Source organism: Dictyostelium purpureum (genome assembly GCF_000190715.1).
Source record: "Dictyostelium purpureum unplaced genomic scaffold DICPUscaffold_5, whole genome shotgun sequence".
Lineage (NCBI taxonomy): Eukaryota > Evosea > Eumycetozoa > Dictyosteliales > Dictyosteliaceae > Dictyostelium > Dictyostelium purpureum.
The window spans coordinates 70,931-87,041 of record NW_003519342.1 but is presented as its reverse complement, the minus strand read 5'-3'; the positions used below and the strand labels follow the sequence as shown (position 1 = coordinate 87,041).

Sequence of the window (16,111 nt, the reverse complement as noted above, 5' to 3'; positions counted from 1 at the left end):
TGTTATTGATAGTTTTTCAGCTTCCTTGGGAACTGGGGGTTCCTCTTTAACTAAATAGAAATAAAAAATTAATAAGTTGTTCAATAAATATACTTTTTTATATAATATTATAATTACAGTAATATGTAAAATTGTTTTCCAATTCTGCAGTTTGCCCGTCAACTGTAACATAAATACCAAAAGTTTTATTTTGGTATTCAGCTTTTTGATTTTTGTCAACAGAGTCTAGAAAACAGGTAATTACTTCATAACCCTTTAGAACACTGGGCCATTTACATTGTTCCTTACCTATAAAAATTTTTAGACCAATTCTATTGAAATTTTCACCAAAAATTGTTATTAAACGATTTTCACTTTTACCAGGAGATCCATAAACAGTTGGTGGGTAAAATGAAAATGTAATATTGTCTGGATTTATTGCATTTCTACCTTTAATGCTCATGAAAATTTCATGATTGTGTCCTGATGTGGTTTTTCTTTCACCAATACCATCTAGTTTAATTTCTTGACCTGAAATACCGGTAACATTACATTTTAATATTGTATTATCTTCATATATGGTTATGTTGTTACATGGAATACCGGATGGAGTTCCTCTTGGAGATCTAAATGAAATAGCAGCTCTTGGGCTAAGATATTTTCCATATATTGTAACTTCACCTCCACTGATGGGGATTGAGTTTATTTTTAAAATTACGGGTTTAACAGCAAATTCATATTGTTTCTGTATATTTTGATGATCTGGTATTCCAACAGTTATATCCAAATAGTGAAGTCCATGAAGTAATTTGGGTGTCATAAATTGCAAACACGAATCGTTAACATTTGAAATTTTAATTTGTGTTTCTCCAGATACTATGGATATTTTGTTTAGATCTCTTCCAAAATTATAACCAAATAGTGTTACCAATCCACTTACATTATATTCAATACCAGAAACTAACGGATTATTGTAACTGAAAAGGTTTTTCTCTACTATTGTGTACTTATCAATGCTAACTGATAATGGCCAGTCCTTACCAACTCCTGGTTCCAATAAACATTCAATATGAATACCATCATTACTATTTGGATTTTTACACTTTGCAATATTTTCACCACTACCAACATATATGCTTATAGGTAAATTTACAGTTGATGATCCTTCAATTTTTTTAGTATGAACTGAAACACCAGTAATTGTAACTATTTGACCAGTTGTATTTGATGTTGAGATGTTTTTTATTATTGGTAAAAATGAAAGATGGCCTACATTTGATTTTACTATTTCATTATCATCTTTAGAAAAAATAACGATATATCCAGGGTAAGCATTAAGTGGAACATTAACGACCATTTTATTTTCGTCTTTACTAATTATAGAGCAATTATGTTCTGTAATATTAAAAGTTTTATCAGGGATCATAACTGAAACCATTGTTATTGATTGGTCATCTAAATATTTACCAATAATAGTAAATTGAGCTTCACCATTTAAAGGAAAAGTTGTTTGGTTTACATATGATATAGATGGGCTTTCATAAGAAAAAGTAATGTTGGTACTATATTTTCCATCAATTGTTAGCACCAAATTTAAATTTTTTTTTTTTTCATTTTCTTTTGATGGTTCCATATTACATATTAATAAACCTTTTTCCGGAATTGCTTCAATTACATTACAATTTTTATTATATGGAAGAGTAATGCGATATCCTGATAATTTATTAGTGGAATTTTCAAATGCCCTTGAATATAGATTTATTCCATTAATAGTTACATTTCCACCTTCTTTTGATGAAACTGAGGTGATTCCTTCAATTTTTGGTTCATTTGTAATTTGAAAATTTGCTTCCTTTATATCAGAATTACATATTTCCAAAACGATATCCCACATGCCACAATATAATATTTGAGGAACTTCAAAATATGAGATTTCTTGTAGCGGGTCTGTGGATGTGTTAAATTCTTTAGTTGAAATGGTGTCTGTGGAATCAAATGGGCCAGTAATTTTTAATTTTGGGTTGTAAAGATTTGAACCAACAAGTAATATTTTATTCTTTGATCCTTCTTTTTTAAAGTCAGCAACTATAGGCTTTTTATAACTACCAAGAAAAGAATTTTTTCCATATATTAAATTGAATTGGCCGCACCCTGGAGGGAAATTTTCAATGACAAATTTCTTTATTTGATTATTGTAGATGTAATTTAAATTAGGGACATATAAATTTTCAGATGATATATCTACTTGGATTTTATTTAAATTTTCATCATAAAAAAAAAATCCATCAAAATATAAATTGCCTCCATTAGTATCAACAGGGTCTATTGATATGATTTTTGGATTTTTTTTAACTAAAACGCATGAACAGTCATAGTATAGGTAGCCATTTGGAAGGTTTAGAAGGTCTATTTCTTTTAATTTGGTATCATTAAAATTAGCTTCATAGTTTATTAAGGTTTTATTTGAAAAATCTTTAAAGATAAGAAAATTGCATGTGTCATTTTGATCGCATTTTATTATTTGATTTTCATCGACGCACTGTGAAGATATATTTTGAATAAAATAAAGGAAAATAATTATATATATAATTAATTTCATTTTTGATTATGATTATAAAAAAATAAGTAATAAAAAATAGGTAAATCAAAATTAATAAATAACAAATGTATAAATTTTTTTTTATTATTTTTTTAATAAAAAAAAAAAAAATTTAAATAAAAATAAATATATTGTTAATAAAAACAATTTGTATAGTTCACAAACACATCTATGACAACATTAGTATCACTATTAAGTTCAAATTTTATTGCCCAAATTAATATAAAAAAAAAATTTCACCCTAAATTCACCCACTCACACTTTTTTTTTCGCACTAAAAACACTTTTTTTTATATGTAAAATTATAATTATTAATATATAAAATTGTTATTTTTTTATTGAGCTTCATTATTTGGGAAATGATTTAAAAAAAAACAAATTTGTTATTATTTTTTTATATGTAAAATTATAATTATTAATATATAAAAATTGTTATTTTTTTATTGAGCTTCATTATTTGATAACTGATTTAAAAAAAAACAAATTTGAAATTATTTTTTTTATTTTTTTTTTTTAATTATTTTTTTGGCTGTGTTTTTTTTTGGCTGTTTTTTTTTTTTATTTGTTTTTTTTTAATAAATATACAATATTAAAAAATTATACTATTGGATAGTTTTTAAAAAAATATGTTTAAAGAAAAAAATAAAATAGTAATTTTGGTGTTTTTGGTTCATTTGTCAATTTGCTTTGGTTATCGTAAGTTTTAGATTCTTTAATTATATTTTTTTTAAATATTAATTTTTTTTTAAATATTAATTTTTTTTTTTAATTTAAATGATTTTAGATGTTGAGTCTACATATGGAAAAATAATTGCTGACTTTACTGGATTATATGAACGTGTTCCACTTAATGTAACCATTTATAAGGATCCATATTTTAAAATTCCATATTTAAATCTTAATTTTACTTTGTCAAAATTCCCCAATCCCAAGTATCATAATTATATTTTTGACAGAATTACCTATGAAGCAACAATGGATAGTAAAAAATACTATGGGTCTGCAGTAGATGCTTGTGTAATTGATCTTAAAACAAATAAAACCGAATGTGGCTATAAATCATCGACAATATATGATTGTTTGTTTGAACCATACAATGTAACTTTTTTAAATAAACCTCCAACAAAGGGAGGTGTTATAAATGTAACTGGAGAATTCATGAGATTCGGAGTTGGTGATACGAAAGTGGCTTTTTTAAAATCATCTGTTTTTTATCAAAATGTAACTGTTGCCGGTGAATATGATGACCCAAACTATAATCCAAACTTTCTATCAATTACTTTTCCACGTGGTTATGGTAAATTTAAAATATGTTTAGATTACAATCAACTAATGTGCTATGAATTGTCATTTCAAAGTCCATCGATCTCATCAGTATATTATAATACCTCAAATCATCATCTAACAATTAAAGGTGATAATTTTTATAATGCAACTCAAGGACCTAGAAAGACTACCATAGTAATTGTATATATAAATGGTTCACTTTTAAATGAAAGTGATATCACATCAATTGGTTATGAGGAAATGGTTTTAAAATATTCATCAATATACACTCAAGAACTAAATATTTCAATTAATATTGATTCGCTTTATACAAATAATACAATACAAATACCACCATACCCATCCTCATATTCCACAAATGCTACAAAGTATAATGAAGGTATTGTTGAAATTACTGGTACTCAACTTTTATCACAAAAAGACCAAAACGATCTTAAAATTACAATTTTCGGCAAGTTATGTAACATCATTCCACCTAGCAATTTAACCTATATTAAATGTGCATTGCCAAAAGGAGTTGATAATAATCAAAATACAATTCAAGTGTGTGTAAACAATATATGCAGTACAAATGACATTATTTATGATTATGTAAAACCCATTATTTCCAGTGTCACACAAAATGGTTCCATCTTTACAATACAAGGTAAATACCATGGTAGTTATAATGATAATTCTACACAAGTTATTGTAACATATGATGGTAATATAAAACAAATAATATTACCATTATCCATACAAACTGATGAAACTGAATCGGTATTCAAGATTCCATTCTTTTGTGGAAGTGCAATTGTTCAATTATTTGTAAATGGTTTAAAATCAAATGAATATACTATTAATGCAAATACAAATGTTGAAATAATATCGCCACCATCTACAGATTCTAAAACGCCATTAATAGTTTTACTTTCATATTATGATTGTAAATATTATAAAAATAATACTTTTAATCCATTATTCAAAATTCAAAATTCGAAATCAATTGGAACTAAAGTAAACAACACATACTCTTTTAAAGTTATACCTGGTACTGGTACAAAACAAGCAAATATAACATTTGCAAACAAAGATGTTACAATAGAGTACTCATATGCAAAACCAAAAGTTTTAAAGCATAATATCGAATATAATGATCCAATAAATACTGTTATGCTTTATGGTGCTAATTTTGGTACAAATTCATCATTGTGCAATATTACATATAATGGTATAGAAAAAGAATGTCAAGTAATAGACCATTACCAAATAAAATTTAAAGTAGAATCAATTGAAATATCTTCAAACATATCGATTACAATTGATGGTATTATATCAGATAGTTATATAATGGAGCTTGTTAAATGTAAACTTATTAATGAACAATTATATCCTACATCATTTGGTTGTTTAGAATCAGAACCAGTTGTTAATTACTATTGTGATGGTTTAAAAACATATTCATCTAAAACTGATCCAAACAAGTTATTAAGTGCAACTTTTAACGATGAAGCTACTATGATTGATTTCCAAGGCAATAACATATCAGTTCATATTAAAGAAGGTATATCATCATCCACATTAAAGATCTTTTTAAATGGTATCTTTTCAAAATCAAATCAAATTAATAGAAAAGAAGGTATTATTTACAACTCTAAAATACAATATGATGAACAACAAAGTTTAATTAATCTTGATATAACTGGATTTAACTTTGGAGAACCATACGATATTGGTTTGCCTACAGTTTATAATACAACTTTTGCAACTAAAAACTGTTCAATGTTATACCATGGTACAAAGTATAACAAAAACTGTACAATCGATATAATTACATGTCAATTTACTCTACCACATAGCTTTAACAAAGATATTATATTAGAAGATAAAGAAAGTAGTAATACAACTCTTACGATTCCATTTACACTTAAATTAGGTAATAATACAATCTATTCGTCATTTAATAATATTGAACATATACCAGCCAAAGATAATAAAAAGAAAACAAAAACCATTGCATTAGCAACTACATTATCAATTGGATTGACGTTACTTTTTGCTGGTAGTGTATATGGTGTTTGGAGACACCATCAAAACAAAATTGAAAACAAAAAAAAAGAAAAAAATTAAAAAAAATAAAAAAATAATAGAAATAAGAAATAATATAAGAAATTATGTTCAAAAAAAAAAAAAAAAAAAAAAAATAATAAATTATGTTTTAAAAATAATAATTAAATTTATTTATTTATTTTTTTTATATAAGATATATATTTCTGTATTATTACAAGATATTATAGGTACTTTTTAACTATAAAGAGAAGATATATTTTTAATTGATTATAGGAATATAAATACATAAACATATATCTCAGTTAAGTTCAAATTTTATTGCAAAAATTATATTTATAAAAATTAACCCTAAATACACCCACTCACACTATTTTTCACACTAAAAACACTTTTTTTATATGTAAAATTATAATTATTAATATTTTTATTAGTATATAAAAATTGTTATTTTTCTATTGAGCTTCATTATTAGAGAACTGATTTAAAAAAACAAATTTGTTATTATTTTTTTATTTGTTTTTTTTTTTACTTGTTTTTTTTTTTTTTTTATTCAAGGCACAATATAAAACAATTTATCATTGGACAGTTTTAAAAAAATATGTTTAAAGAAAAAAATAAAATTATAATTTTGGTGTTTTTAATTCATTTGTCAATTTGCTTTGGTTATCGTAAGTTTTTTATTTAAAATATATTTTTTCTTTAATATTAAAATTATAATTTAATTTAAAATTTTTAGATTTTAAATCTTCATATAAAAGAATGGTTATCGACTTTAATGGTTTATATGACTGCATTCCACTTAATGTAACCATTTATAAAGATCCATATTTTAAAATTCCATATTTAAGTCTTAATTATACTTGGTCTAAATTCTCCGATCCCGAGTTTTTCAATTTTACTTTTGACAGAGTTACTTTAGAAGCAACAATGGATAGTAAAAAATACTATGGATCCGCAGCAAGTGCTTGTGTATTTAATGGTGAAACAAATAAAACCGAGTGTGGGTATAGAAATTACGACACAGTTAAATGTTTGTTTCCTCCATACAATGTAACGTTTTTAAATAGTCCTCCAACAAAAGGTGGTGTTGTAAATGTAACAGGAGAGTTCATGAGATTCGGGGCTGGTGATATGAAAAAGGTATTTTTAAGATCACCTAATTTTTATCAAAATATAACTGTTGCCGGTGAATATGATGATCCAAACTATGACCCAAACTTTCTATCAATTACTTTTCCACCTGGTTATGGTGAATTTCAAATTTGTTTAGATTACTATCAAGAATATTGCTATGATTTGTCATTTCAAAGTCCATCGATCTCATCAGTATATTATAATACCACAAATCATCATCTAACAATAAAAGGTGATAATTTTTATAATGCAACTCAAGGACGTAGAAAGACTACCATAGTATTTGTATATATAAATGGTTCACTTTTAAATGAAAGTGATATCACATCAATTGGTTATGAAGAAATGGTTTTAAAATATTCATCTATATACACTCAGGAACTAAATATTTCAATTAATATTGATTCGCTTTATACAAATAATACAATACGAATACCACCATACCCATCCTCATATTCCACAAATGCTACAAAGTATAATGAAGGTATTGTTGAAATTACTGGTACACAACTTTTATCACAAAAAGACCAAAACCATCTTAAAATTACAATTTTCGGCAAGTTATGTAACATCATTCCACCTAGCAATTTAACCTATATTAAATGTGCATTGCCAAAAGGAGTTGATAATAATCAAAATACAATTCAAGTGTGTGTAAACAATATATGCAGTATAAATAACCTAATTTATGAATATTCAAAGCCCATTATTTCCAGTGTCACACAAAATGGCTCCATCTTTACAATACAAGGTAAACACCATGGTAGTTATAATGATAATTCTACACAAGTTATTGTAACATATGATAGTAATATAAAACAAATAATATTACCATTATCCATACAAACTGATGAAACTGAATCGGTATTCAAGATTCCATTCTTTTGTGGAAGTTCAATTGTTCAATTAGTTGTAAATGGTTTAAAATCAAATGAATATACTATTAACGCAAATACAAATGTTGAAATTATATCTCCACCATCTACAGATTCTAAAACGCCATTAATAGTTTTACTTTCATATTATGATTGTAAATATTATAAAAGTAATACTTTTAATCCAATATTCAAAACTCAAAACTCAAAATCAATTGGAACTAAAGTAAACAACACATATTCTTTTAATGTTATACCTGGTACTGGTACAAAACAAGCAACTATAACATTTGCAAACAAAGATGTTACAATAGAGTACTCATATGCAAAACCAAAAGTTTTAAAGCATAATATCGAATATAATGATCCAATAAATACTGTTATACTTTATGGTGCTAATTTTGGTACAGATTCATCATTGTGTAATATTACATATAATGGTATTGAAAAAGAGTGTCAAGTAATAGACCATTACCAAATTAAATTCAAAGTAGAATCAATTGAAATATCTTCAAACATATCGATTACAATTGATGGTATTATATCAGATAGTTATATAATGGAGCTAGTTAAATGTAAACTTATTAATGAACAACTGTATCCTACATCATTTGGTTGTTTAAAATCAGAACCAGTAGTTAATTACTTTTGTGATGGTTTAAAAACATATTCATCTAAAACTAATCCAAACAAGTTATTAAGTGCAACTTTTAACGATGAAGCTACTATGATTGATTTCCAAGGCAATAACATATCAGTTCATATTAAAGAAGGTGTATCATCATCCACATTAAAGCTCTTTTTAAATGGTATCTTTTCAAAATCAAATCAAATTAATAGAAAAGAAAGTATTGTTTACAACTCTAAAATACAATATGATGAACAACAAAGTTTAATTAATCTTGATATAACTGGATTTAACTTTGGAGAACCATACGATGTTGGTTTGCCTACAGTTTTTAATACAACTTTTGCAACTAAAAACTGTTCAATTTTATACCACAGTACAAAGAATAACAAAAACTGTACAATCGATATAATAACATGTCAATTAACTCTACCACATAACTTTAACAAAGATCTTATATTAGAAGATAAAGAAAGTAGTAATACAACTCTTACGATTCCATTTACACTTAAATTAGGTAATAATACAATCTATTCGTCATTTAATAATATTGAACATATACCATCCAAAGATAATAAGAAAAAAACAAAAACCATTGCATTAGCAACTACATTATCAATTGGATTAACTTTACTTTTTGCTGGCAGTGTATATGGTGTTTGGAGACACCATCAAAACAAAATTGAAAAAACAAAAAAAGAAAAAAATTAAAAAATAAAAAAAAAAAATAGAAATAAGAAATAATGTTCAAAAAAACAAAAAAAATAATAAATTATGTTTTTAAAAAAAAAAATTAATAAAAAAATTTAATTATTATTTTTAAAACATTTAAATTTATTTATTAGTTTTTTTTATATTTCTGTATTATTACATGATATTATAGGTTCTTTTTAACTATAAAGTGAAGATATATTTTTAATTGATTATAGGAATATATATACATATAAATATAAATATATATCACAGTTAAGTTCAAATTTTATTGCAAAAATTATATTTATAAAACTTCACCCTAAATACACCCACTCACACTATTTTTCACACTAAAAACACTTTTTTTATATGTAAAATTATAATTATTAATATTTTTATTAGTATATAAAAATTGTTATTTTTCTATTGAGCTTCATTATTTGGGAACTGATTTAAATGTATTAAAATAAAACAAATTTGTTATTATTTTTTTATTTGTTTTTTTTTACTTGTTTTTTTATTTGTTTTTTTTTTATTTTTTTTTTTTAAATTAAGATCTAATATTAAACAATTTTACTATTGTATAGTTTATAAAAATATGTTAAAAGAAAAAAATAAAATAGTAATTTTGGTGTTTTTGGTTCATTTATCAATATGCTTTGGTGTTAGTAAGTTTTACAATCTTTAAACTATATTTTGTTTTTTTATATTAAAAATATAATTTAATTTAAAAAAATTAGATATTCATTCTACATATAGAAAAGTAATTGTTGACTTTGCCCCATTGTATGAAAAAGTTCCACTTAATGTAACCATTTATAAAGATCCACTTCTTAAAATTCCATATTTAACTCTTAATTATACTTGGTCTAAATTCTCCGATCCCGAGAATCTTAATTATACTTTTGATAGAGTTATTACAGAGGCAACTATGGAAAGTAAAAAATACTATGGGTCCGCAGCAAGTGCTTGTGTAATTGATTTTAAAACAAATAAAACCATATGTGGGTATAGAAATTACGGAATAGATAAATGTTTGTTTGAACCATACAATGTAACGTTTTTAAGTAGTCCTCCAACAAAGGGTGGTGTTGTAAATGTAACTGGAGAGTTCATGAGATTGGGAGTTGGTGATATGAATGTGGTATTTTTAAAATCACATGTTTTTTATCAAAATATATATGTTGCCGGGGAATATGATGACCCAAACTATAATCCAAACTTTCTTTCAATTACTTTTCCACCAGGTTATGGTAAATTTGAAATTTGTTTAGATTACAATCAAGATTATTGCTATGGAGATTCATTTCAAAGTCCATCGATCTCATCAGTATATTATAATACCACAAATCAGCATTTAACAATTAAAGGTGATAATTTTTATAATTCCACTATTGGACGTAGATTGACTACCACAGTATTTGTATATATAAATGGTTCACCTTTAAATGAAAGTGATATCACATCAATCGGTTATGAAGAAATGGTTTTAAAATATTCGTCAATATACACTCAAGAACTAAATATTTCAATATTTATTGAATCGCTTTATACAAATAATACAATACAAATACCACCATACCCAGCCTCATATTCCACTAATGCTACAAAGTATAATGAAGGTATTGTTGAAATTACTGGTACTCAACTTTTATCACAAAAAGACCAAAACGATCTTAAAATCACAATTTTTGGCAAACTATGTAACATCATTCCACCTAGCAATTTAACCTATATCAAATGTACATTACCAAAAGGAGTTGATAATAATCAAAATACAATTCAAGTGTGTGTAAATAATATATGCAGTATAAATAACCTAATTTATGAATATTCAAAACCTGTTATTTCAAGTGTCAAACAAAATGGTTCTATCTTTACAATACAAGGTAAATACCATGGTAGTTATAATGATAATTCTACACAAGTTATTGTGACATATGATAATAATATAAAACAAATAATATTACCATTATCCATACAAACTGATGAAACTGAATCGGTATTCAAGATTCCATTCTTTTGTGGAAGTGCAATTGTTCAATTATTTGTAAATGGTTTAAAATCAAATGAATATACTATTAATGCAAATTCAAATGTTGAAATTATATCGCCACCATCTACAGATTCTAAAACGCCATTAATTGTTTTACTTTCATATTATGATTGTAAATATTATAAAAGTAATTCTTTCAATCCATTATTCAAAATTCAAAATTCAAAATCAATTGGAAATAAAGTAAACAACACATACTCTTTTAATGTTATACCTGGTACTGGTACAAAACAAGCAACTATAACATTTGCAAACAAAGATGTTACAATAGAGTACTCATATGCAAAACCCAACGTTTTAAAACATAGTGTCGAATATAATGATCCAATAAATACTGTTATACTTTATGGTGCTAATTTTGGTACAAATTCATCATTGTGCAATATTACATATAATGGTATTGAAAAAGAATGTCAAGTAATAGACCATTACCAAATTAAATTTAAAGTAGAATCAATTGAAATATCTTCAAACATATCGATTACAATTGATGGTATTATATCAGATAGTTATATAATGGAGCTTGTTAAATGTAAACTTATTAATGAACAACTGTATCCTACATCATTTGGTTGTTTAGAATCAGAACCAGTTGTTAATTACTATTGTGATGGTTTAAAAACATATTCATCTAAAACTGATCCAAACAAGTTATTAAGTGCAACTTTTAACAATGAAGCTACTATGATTGATTTCCAAGGCAATAACATATCAGTTCATATTAAAGAAGGTTCATCATCCACATTAAAGATCTTTTTAAATGGTATCTTTTCAAAATCAAATAAAATTAATAGAAAAGAAGGTATTGTTTACAACTCTAAAATACAATATGATGAACAACAAAGTTTAATTAATCTTGATATAACTGGATTTAACTTTGGAGAACCATACGATATTGGTTTGCCTACAGTTTATAATACAACTTTTGCAACTAAAAACTGTTCAATGTTATACCATGGCACAAAGTATAACAAAAACTGTACAATCGATATAATTACATGTCAATTAACTTTACCACATAACTTTAACAAAGATCTTATATTAGAAGATAAAGAAAGTAGTAATACAACTCTTATGATTCCATTTACACTTAAATTAGGTAATAATACAATCTATTCGTCATTTAATAATATTGAACATTTAGCAGCCAAAGATAATAAGAAAAAAACAAAAACTATTGCATTAGCAACTACATTATCAATTGGATTAACTTTACTTTTTGCTGGTGGTGTATATGGTGTTTGGAGACACCATCAAAACAAAATTGAAAACACAAAAAAAAATTAAAAAATAATAAAAAAAAATAGAAATAAAAAATAATGTTCAAAAAAAAAAAAATAGTTTAATAATATGTTTTTAGAATAAAAAATAATATAATTTATTTATTTATTTTGTTTATATATAGAGATTTCTGTTTATTACATAATATTATAGTTTCTTTAAAACTGCAAAGTGAGGATATATTTTTCAAAATAGAAGTATATAAATAGATATCACTCTTAAGTTTAAATTTATTGCAAAATTAAAAATAAAAAAAAATTCACCCTAAATACACCCACCCACACTTTTTTTTCACACTAAAACAACTTTTTTTAATATGTGAAATTATAATTATCAAATAAATTGTTATTTTTATATTGAGCTTCATTATTTAGGAACTGATTTAAAAAAACAAATTTGTAATTATTTTTTTTTTTTATTTGTAATTTTTTTTTAATTTTTACTTGTTTTTTTTTTTTTTGTTTTTTTAAGATACCATATTATACAGATTTATTATTGGATAGTTTTTAAAAAAATATGTTTAAAGAAAAAAATAAAATAATAGTTTTGGTGTTTTTGATTCATTTATCAATTTGCTTTGGTTATCGTAAGTTTTAGAATCTTTAAAAATATATTTTATTTTTTTAAATAATAAATTTATAATTTTAATTTAAAAATTTTAGATGTTCGTTCTTCATATAGAAATATAGTTGTTGACTTTTCTGGATTATATGACCGTGTTCCACTTAATATTACAATTTATAAAGATCCATATTTTAAAATTCCATATTTAACTTTTAATTTTACTTGGTCTAAATTCTCCGATCCAGAGTTTTCAAATTATACTTTTGACAGAATTAGTTATGTGGCAACGATGGATAGTAAAAAATACTATGGGTCCGCAGCAGATGCTTGTATACATGATGGTAAAACAAAGAAAACCGAATGTGGCTATCAGTCATTCTCAGTAAATAGATGTTTGTTTCATTCATATAATGTAACGTTTTTAAATAAACCTCCAACAAAGGGTGGGGTTATAAATGTCACGGGCGAGTTCATGAGATTCGGAACTGGTGATTTGAAAGTAGCACTTTTTAAATCAGGAGAATTTTATCATAATGTAACTGTTGCCGGTGAATATGATGATCCAAACTATAATCCAAACTTTCTATCAATTACATTTCCACGTGGTTATGGAAAATTTGAATTTTGTTTAGATATCGATGAAACACAATGCTATGACTGGTCATTTCAAAGTCCATCGATCTCATCAGTATATTATAATACCACAAATCAGCATTTAACAATTAAAGGTGATAATTTTTATAATACCACAGAAGGGCATATTATGCCTACCGTAATATTTGTATATATTAATGGTTCACCTTTAAAAGAAAGTGATATATCACCTAATGGTTATGAAGAAATGGTTTTAAACTATTCCTCAATATACACTCAAGAACTAAATATTTCAATTTTTATTGATACGCTTTATACAAATAATACAATACAAATACCACCATACCCAGCCTCATATTCCACAAATGCTACAAAGTATAATGAAGGTATTGTTGAAATTACTGGTACTCAACTTTTATCTCAAAAAGAACAGAACGATTTAAAAATTACAATTTTCGGCAAATTATGTAACTTTATTCCACCTAGCAATTTAACCTATATAAAATGTAGATTACCAAAAGGAGTTGATAATAATCAAAATACAATTCAAGTGTGTGTAAATAATATATGCAGTATAAATAACCTAATTTATGAATATGCAAAGCCCATTATTTCTAGTGTCACACAAAATGGTTTTATCTTTACAATACAAGGTAAATACCATGGTAGTTATAATGATAATTCTACACAAGTTATTGTGACATATGATAGTAATATAAAACAAATTATATTACCATTATCCATACAAACTGATGAAACTGAATCGGTATTCAAGATTCCATTCTTTTGTGGAAGTGCTGTTGTTCAATTAGTTGTAAATGGTTTAAAATCAAATGAATATACTATTAATGCAAATTCAAATGTTGAAATTATATCGCCACCATCTACAGATTCTAAAACGCCATTAATAGTTTTACTTTCATATTATGATTGTAAATATTATAAAAGTAATACTTTTAATCCAATATTCAAAATTCAAAATTCGAAAACAATTGGAACTAAAGTAAACAACACATACTCTTTTAATGTTATACCTGGTACTGGTACAAAACAAGCAACCATAACATTTGCAAACAAAAATGTTACAATAGAGTACTCATATGCAAAACCCAATGTTTTAAAGCATAATGTTGAATATAATGATCCAATAAATACTGTTATACTTTATGGTGCTAATTTTGGTACAAATTCATCATTGTGCAATATTACATATAATGGTATAGAAAAAGAGTGTCAAGTAATAGACCATTATCAAATTAAATTTAAAGTAGAATCAATTGAAATATCTTCAAACATATCGATTACAATTGATGGTATTATATCAGATAGTTATATAATGGAGCTTGTCAAATGTAAACTTATTAATGAACAATTGTATCCTACATCATTTGGTTGTTTAGAATCAGAACCAGTTGTTAATTACTATTGTGATGATTTAAAAACATACTCTTCTAAAACTGATCCAAACAAGTTATTAAGTGCAACTTTTAACAATGAAGCTACTATGATTGATTTCCAAGGCAATAACATATCAGTTCATATTAAAGAAGGTATATCATCATCCACATTAAAGCTCTTTTTAATTGGAATCTTTTCTAAATCAAATCAAATTAATAGAAAAGAAAGTATTGTTTACAACTCTAAAATACAATATGATGAACAACAAAGTTTAATTAATCTTGATATAACTGGATTTAACTTTGGAGAACCATACGATATTGGTTTGCCTACAGTTTATAATACAACTTTTGCAAATAAAAACTGTTCAATGTTATACCATGGTACAAAGTATAACAAAAACTGTACAATCGATATAATTACATGTCAATTAACTCTACCACATATATTTAACAAAGATCTTATATTAGAAGATAAAGAAAGTAGTAATACAACTCTTACGATTCCATTTACACTTAAATTAGGTAATAATATAATCTATTCGTCATTTAATAATATCGAACATATACCAGCCAAAGATAATAAGAAAAAAACAAAAACCATTGCATTAGCAACTACATTATCAATTGGGTTAACTTTACTTTTTGCTGGTAGTGTATATGGTGTTTGGAGACACCATCAAAACAAAATTGAAAACACAAAAAAAGAAAAAAATTAAAAATAATAAAAAATAGAAAAAAGAAATTATAAAAAAAAAAAAATAGTAAAATAAAATTTTTTTAGAATAAAAAATAATATAATTTATTTATTTATTATATTTATATGTTAGATATTTCTGTATTATAACCCGATTTTATTTTGTTGTTTAATATCTTATTTTTACCACCTACTTAAATAACACAATATCATTTTACAAACACCTGAAGGAAAGCCATCTGCAATACCTTTCCACTTTTTGGACAATAATAAACCAA

General features: G+C 24.9%; 5 protein-coding genes across 5 annotated transcripts; 4 read left to right on the top strand and 1 right to left on the bottom strand.

Moving 5' to 3' along the window:
- Positions 1-97: 97 nt before the first annotated feature.
- On the bottom strand, positions 98-2,589 carry DICPUDRAFT_96316 (uncharacterized protein; the record flags this gene model as incomplete). The annotated part of the gene is made up of 1 exon (XM_003283221.1): positions 98-2,589. Exon 1 carries the CDS (start codon positions 2,576-2,578, stop codon positions 98-100), a length of 2,481 nt encoding a protein of 826 aa, XP_003283269.1. The 5' UTR covers positions 2,579-2,589.
- Positions 2,590-3,105: 516 nt separating this feature from the next.
- DICPUDRAFT_96315 (uncharacterized protein) lies at positions 3,106-6,024 on the top strand. The gene is made up of 2 exons (XM_003283236.1): positions 3,106-3,274; positions 3,363-6,024. The coding sequence occupies exons 1-2, from the start codon at positions 3,205-3,207 to the stop codon at positions 5,972-5,974; spliced, it is 2,682 nt and encodes an 893-aa protein (XP_003283284.1). The 5' UTR covers positions 3,106-3,204; the 3' UTR covers positions 5,975-6,024.
- Positions 6,025-6,512: 488 nt separating this feature from the next.
- DICPUDRAFT_74252 (uncharacterized protein) lies at positions 6,513-9,262 on the top strand (the record flags this gene model as incomplete). The annotated part of the gene is made up of 2 exons (XM_003283235.1): positions 6,513-6,582; positions 6,651-9,262. The coding sequence occupies 2 exons, from the start codon at positions 6,513-6,515 to the stop codon at positions 9,260-9,262; spliced, it is 2,682 nt and encodes an 893-aa protein (XP_003283283.1).
- Positions 9,263-9,842: 580 nt separating this feature from the next.
- On the top strand, positions 9,843-12,587 carry DICPUDRAFT_96314 (uncharacterized protein; the record flags this gene model as incomplete). The annotated part of the gene is made up of 2 exons (XM_003283234.1): positions 9,843-9,912; positions 9,985-12,587. The coding sequence occupies 2 exons, from the start codon at positions 9,843-9,845 to the stop codon at positions 12,585-12,587; spliced, it is 2,673 nt and encodes an 890-aa protein (XP_003283282.1).
- Positions 12,588-13,097: 510 nt separating this feature from the next.
- DICPUDRAFT_96313 (uncharacterized protein) lies at positions 13,098-15,855 on the top strand (the record flags this gene model as incomplete). The annotated part of the gene is made up of 2 exons (XM_003283233.1): positions 13,098-13,167; positions 13,244-15,855. The coding sequence occupies 2 exons, from the start codon at positions 13,098-13,100 to the stop codon at positions 15,853-15,855; spliced, it is 2,682 nt and encodes an 893-aa protein (XP_003283281.1).
- Between the last annotated feature and the right edge of the window lie 256 nt (positions 15,856-16,111).

Coding starts and splice junctions, on each gene's coding strand:
- DICPUDRAFT_96315 (XM_003283236.1), top strand. CDS start 3,205: ATGTTTAAAGAAAAAAATAAAATAGTAATTTTGGTGTTTTTGGTTCAT. Junction 3,275..3,362: donor GTCAATTTGCTTTGGTTATC/GTAAGTTTTAGA, acceptor AAATGATTTTAG/ATGTTGAGTCTACATATGGA.